The following is a 5830-nucleotide window of genomic DNA, read 5'->3' as shown; positions in this document are numbered from 1 at the left end:
GGCTGAAATGGGCGACACGCTTTAGCTGTTTGCTGAGTTTGCTATTATTTGAAAACTAGCAGACGTCAGCGGTAGATGGATTTGTACTCTCCCAGTAATACTCTCTGCCTTTGCTATGTTGCGTTACCAAACGTTTTCAGGTGGCACTGTTTTGTCCCTCGCTGCCGCAGCTTTTTGCTGTTTGCGATTGAATCTTTGAGTATTTGCAGAATAGAGGTTGGTTGCTTCACTCTGTTGGTGCGGTAGTCTTGGAATTGCCTTCAGCTCTTTTTCTCTTGTTTGGCAGTTGATGTCAGCAAATATTAACCGGATTTTACTCAATTGTAGTGGGAGTGTAGGTATGCTGTGGAGGAGATGCAATGTGAAGTGGTGCTGGTTGTGTAGTTGGTATGAATACTTCTCTCCATTTAGAAAGTTTTATCTTTGACAGGAGAAGGTGTGTATGCATCTTTGAGTGTGCTTTACTGACCACTCTTCACTTTAGGGGCAAGTACCCGTTCGTGCATGTATTGGTTATGTTGGACAGGTGAACCTTAGTAGAAGTAATTTTCGGACGACTTATCATCTTGTCGACCAACTCGGCGACTTGAAATGAGGCGAGTGGATCCTTGGTAGTGAGTCCATTTTGCACTGTAGCCTTGTGAAATTAACTACCATCATTTTCGAAGAAGTGTTTTATTCTGACCAACCTCATGACCTTATGAGGTTAGGCCACCTATGAGGGGTAGTGCGAATCACGAAATCGGAAGACATGTTGCAAGTGAAGTAGGCTTTGGAGTGTCTCCTGATAGACGGTGGTAGAAGTAGAAGGTCGTGAGGAAAAACTTGGCGGGTACGCAGTTGTCCACAGAGGAGGAATGGATGACTGGCAGAGTAAGTCAAGTAATGTATGATTTACTACTATGTCACTTGAGAGGGGGAGTTCGGGCTACCTCATTGGAGACTGGAGCGATTTCATCTACGAATACCTGTTAGTGCCGGTCTTCTCCATCCTCTACCAAGATCGTCAGTATTGTTGCTATTTTGGAAGATGCTGTGTAAGGGATCTTGAGGTGGCTGCGGTGCACCTTATTTGAACGTCTGACAGCCAACGTTAATTGCAGAGGTGAGTTGGGTGGATTCGCTGGAGGCAAGTTGGATGATCTAGTGTAGGCGGGAACCACTTGGTGTTTGTTTGTAGACCCAGCATTGGAATACAATTTGGCTGCACCATGGAATGGAGGACCCGGGCTGTTGTTCATTGCGTCTTCTGAATGTATTGGCACGCTGTATTGTTGTCAGTTGGAGGAAGAGATGGAGTTTACTTAAAGTTGATTGAGCTGTTCTTCTCTTCGAGGTGGGAAACACCTTGCAAATGAAGTGGACTTCTTTCAGATGCCCCAACAACCAAGCCGATACCGTTCAACTCTTCCTTACGGCGGTCAACTGCAACGGCCACAATTTGCATCACGGAATATCGCCTTTTTTGGTTCTGCCAAATTTTGGAGCAATTTTTATCCTCGTTTTTATCCCCTTTCCGTTTTTTGTTTCTCTTGAAATTTTATTATTAATTTTTTGACTTTACACCCGACGCCATGATTTCATGCTGAGTCGGAGGACAGTCAAGAAGCTAAGACCTCTTGAAAGGTATAAAACATCATTTCTTTTTCACTAGTTTTTCAGGGCCATCTACACGAGGAACTGCATAACTTTTGTAGAGCGTTGGTTCATTTCCTTCATCGTTGTATTGACAGCTTTGCACGTGTTGACTGCTATCTTCACAGCATGTACTGATTGAAGACTTGAACTTGTACCTAAACCGCTCTGTACCACGCAAACACGCACACAGTGTTTTTTTGCTTAGTTTTAATCTTTAAAAAATGACTTTTTAAGTAGTCGTCCCTAGCGTTGAATACCCTCTGGAAATCGAACCTCGCAACCTAGTTCTTCTCGTCTGATTGGTCACAAATGCTGGTGTCTGGATCCACTGCTCCGTGTTACCAGCGTTCAATCAACAGCAATCATGTAATCAATCATTCTCTTTTCATTTCATCCACTGTTGACTTTAATCAAGACATCCGCTTTAAAGCCCTTATGGCTTTTATAAATCTGGTTGATTGATCGCCAGATTTGTCGATGTCTTCTTGTGGCTTGATGCGTCTGGAATAAATACATCTTGCAAACTTACCCCCCTAGGAAGGAATAATTGCATTCTATAGCAGTACTTTATTCCTCCCTGTAAATCAGGTTTTTGTATTTTAAACCGGGATATTGAATATTGAAAGAGTAAATCGAACATTGCTATTCTGCATGGAATACAGAAGGCTATTGCGATTCCTAGTACGTGCACACGCGCCAGGACGATTGTGTTGTATACATTGTGCTAGCTGGGTAATCTTGGGGACGACAGTCGTGGCTACGTGCAAGAATTCACCACAACCGGCACCACTACGTGACATGAGTCCGCTCATCTTTGAATTGTTTACACCACTCAAATGTCATACTGCTACGCATCTTTTGCAGGCACCAATTTCCGCGGGTTCTTCGTCAATGCCAGACATCTCATCACCGTGGTGACTACTTTCTACTATGAGCTAGAAACGGGGCTACACTATAGCACTACGGTAGACGAGTTCCTGGGGAAGTAAATCTCTTCTGGTCTTCTACTTTTAATTTTTCAACGTCCCAAAACCCTATGCATTGTAATGCACCTCCAATCGGCGGAAATGCGTCATGTCTCGGAGGGGGCGGGAGAACCTCTTCCATCAGGTGGACCCACAACACCTTCTGCCCTCCTTAATGGGGACAAAAAAATTGACTCGTTACGTGGCTATTCTCCAATATGCACTAGGTGAATCAGAGGGAAGTCTTTAATGCTCTCCTCACACGTTATGGATACGTAAGTTTTTGAAATCGAGTTTACTCGCCGTAAGCTTTAAATTCAGAAATACCCCGGAGGTAGAACTGAATGAGATGACTAATTCTGGAGAACGAAAAGATGTGTAAATATTTTGCAAGGGAATTTTGGTCGACAGGTGCTTTTTGAAGGTCTATTAGGAGGGAACGTCTTGCACCAGAGCACAAGAAACTCGCCAGAACCAGATAACCGCTAGAAAGAAGGACATAAAGGCTGATTAACGAACTCCATGTCATTGTTGCCATGGAAGCCTCCTCATGATAAAATGTGTCTCACGTCCATGAAGTGACGATGAACCTTGATGACAGGAAAGGAGATGCTACGGTGAATCTGCCCTAATAAATTACGAGGTGCCTTGAGTCGGAGACATCGCTAAACTCTGGATGGAGTTTAACAGGTAATGCGTTTCTTGGGCGACATCAGCTGCATGGACAAATGTCATCCAACATGACGTGGAGAGGTTAAAGTTGTGCCACTCCTTCCTTAAGCAATTGACAAGCATGCACTTGCGATGGCTGACAAGTCGTGGTTGACCGTTTCTTTACTTAAATTATCACGAGTCGTGACATTAGACAATGCTCAAAAGGCATCGACGAATTTTGTGGCGCAGGCCTTGTGATAAGACGAGGTGTCAAGGCAAGCTGACTTCTTTGTCGTAATTTCTACTGCTGCAATTGACGGAGGCGAGTGGATACAAATAAGGCGGCCACATTGTCGTGCTCAGAAGTGCGTCATGACCTCAATGCATGATTCAGCTGCTTTGTCATCACCTTAAACATTCTCTTCCTCTCTCACTCATACACAAATCTTGGGAGTGTAGTAAGGCATAAGTGAAGAGTCGTCGGTGGTCATTTTCCCCACACGTTTTGGAAGGCACGACATTGAGGTGCGCCCATCGCGGAACTGATTTCCCCGATGTACTTCTCCACCTACTTCCACTCTCTGCCTCCACTACAGCACTCGAGTCAAGAGAAGTAGATGCAGTGCGCCCTACCAGATTCGCTGACTCAGTAGACACTTGATCGCATGACCTGATTTGACAAGGTGTCCTCAATTGTCTCAGTCCACTCACGAGGGCTTTCGCGTTCCCACAATCACTGCAGCTCATCCTCCCTTGTACCGAAAGGCAATGAAAAGACTAGTTGGGAGGTCTTTCCTCCGCTCCGTCATTGCAACACTTGGCTGTGGGGTGAGTCGAATAGGGCAGAGTCGGGAAGGTGCACTTCTGATTGACATAAGGGCGATTGTCTGTGTGATTGAAGAGTGCAGAGGGCTTAGCAACAGGGAGTGACGCCAATGGCAAGCAGTAGACGCCTTGTGTGAAAAGGTGGGTGGTAAAGAATAAAGCCTAAAGTGGTGAAGAGGTCTGTTTTTTGTATTCTTGTAGGTAGACATCTACGGATATCGACGTTTGAATTGCTCCAAGTCAAGCTGTTTGGAGCATCTTGGACGGCGGTACAAGTTCTACTTGGCAATCGAAAATTCCAACTGTCGGGCGTACCTAACAGAGAAGCTGTTTCGCACTGCCCTGAGGTGAGTGGATTCAAATGCTTCAGTGCTGCTAGACTGTTCTTCCGCTTAACACTCCATCCATCCATTCATGCTGTATCCATCCATCCTGCATCCACCCACCCATCCATCTGTCCAATCAGCTGTTACGTCCCATTTGCAACAAATTGACGCCACAGTGGAAGGAAAGACAGTAGGAGGCCTAAAGATCACCAAAACCCCGAAAGACATTCCCATGTCGAGTGTTCCGAAGGTTTTACTTTCCTAGCCAGTTCGCAAATATTGTAAACCATTGGGATTCCGACCCCGCCCCCTTCTGATTGGCTGATATCACGTATCAGTGTCTACAAGGGACTTAAAAGCACTTGATGTCCTTAGAAGTCGATACTAGTCGGCTGGCTGTCAAATACGCATGCTGGCTTATGCCCCTAGGCAAATAAGCACATCTACGTGGCGGACTTTATGCATTGAGTTGACAAAATTCATGCACGCGATCGCAGACACCAGTTTATAACAGGGAGGCAAAAGAGGAGGTAGAAAAGCAGGGAAAGAGGACGGCCGGAGAGAAGAGCAGAATTGGCGATAGAAGGCCACTTTCTAGCACCGATACAGAGATTCCAGGGATTGAGGTGCTCCTCAAAGTGACCTAGATGGACACCGCCACCACTGCTGCCTTGTTGTTGAAGGTAACCGTGATGGTAGAGAGCACAAAGGCGACAGAAGGTCATTGAGGCTTTCTGTAGGAACCGCAAAAGACAATTAAGTAAACTACTCTCGCCTTTGTTACCCGTCGGACGTATCACGCACCCTAATGGTCCCAAGTGCCTTCCAAGCGAAGAAGGCGGCGTAAGCAGTGTCATTTCCATCCAAGTAGCGTAAATATTCTGCCAAATGAGCAGGCGAGTGAAAATCGTCTACGTGGATGTAGGAATTGGGCGGTGCGAGATTGAAGTAGTCATCTGGACGTCCTCCCATTACTATCGGCACCATGTCATTTCTAAAAAAGAGAAAGGAAATTCATTCCAGACAAGGTTCCTTTTGGAGCAATTAAAAAGCTCTTAGTGAAGGGTACGTTGCCGAGCAGTTGTAGGACAACTTCTAGCCAATTCCGCAGGGAGGAGTTTAAAGAACGCACCATGAGTAGTTGCACCCAGGTATATGAATTCCACATCCATCGCCAAGAGATGACATAACAAACTTCAGTAACCACTATAAAAATGTCTCCTTGTTACAAAGATGTCTCCCACATGTCAATGTGTGGTGACTGACGGATGAATGAATGGATACATGGATGGACAGATGGATGGATGGATACAGGATGGATGGATGGATGGAGGATGGATGGATGGATAGATGAATGGGTACAAGGTGGATTGATGGATGGATACGGGATGGATATAGGATGAATAGATTGATAGAGTGTTG

General features: G+C 45.5%; 2 protein-coding genes across 2 annotated transcripts in view; one reads left to right on the top strand and one right to left on the bottom strand. All coding sequences in view use genetic code 11, as the record gives it.

The window, feature by feature from the left end:
* Window positions 1–902: 902 nt before the first annotated feature.
* EGR_05897 (Glycoprotein 3-alpha-L-fucosyltransferase A) lies at window positions 903–4433 on the top strand (the record flags this gene model as incomplete). Its single annotated transcript, XM_024495146.1, has 4 exons — window positions 903–1005; window positions 2503–2603; window positions 3960–4085; window positions 4284–4433. 4 exons carry the CDS (start codon window positions 903–905, stop codon window positions 4431–4433), a joined length of 480 nt encoding a protein of 159 aa, XP_024350365.1.
* A 454-nt stretch (window positions 4434–4887) lies between these two features.
* The window catches only part of EGR_05896 (Glycoprotein 3-alpha-L-fucosyltransferase A), a gene marked incomplete at both ends in the record, with an annotated part of 3582 nt that continues 2639 nt past the window's right edge, over window positions 4888–5830 (bottom strand). Inside the window, 2 exons of the mRNA XM_024495145.1 lie at window positions 4888–5142; window positions 5213–5402. Of these exons, the coding sequence (XP_024350364.1) occupies window positions 4888–5142; window positions 5213–5402 (445 nt within the window). The remainder of the gene's footprint in view (window positions 5143–5212; window positions 5403–5830) is intronic.

The sequence above is a fragment of the Echinococcus granulosus genome (genome assembly GCF_000524195.1).
Source record: "Echinococcus granulosus chromosome Unknown EG_S00048, whole genome shotgun sequence".
NCBI classification, from domain to species: domain Eukaryota; kingdom Metazoa; phylum Platyhelminthes; class Cestoda; order Cyclophyllidea; family Taeniidae; genus Echinococcus; species Echinococcus granulosus.
This window is presented reverse-complemented; position numbering and strand designations above follow the sequence as displayed.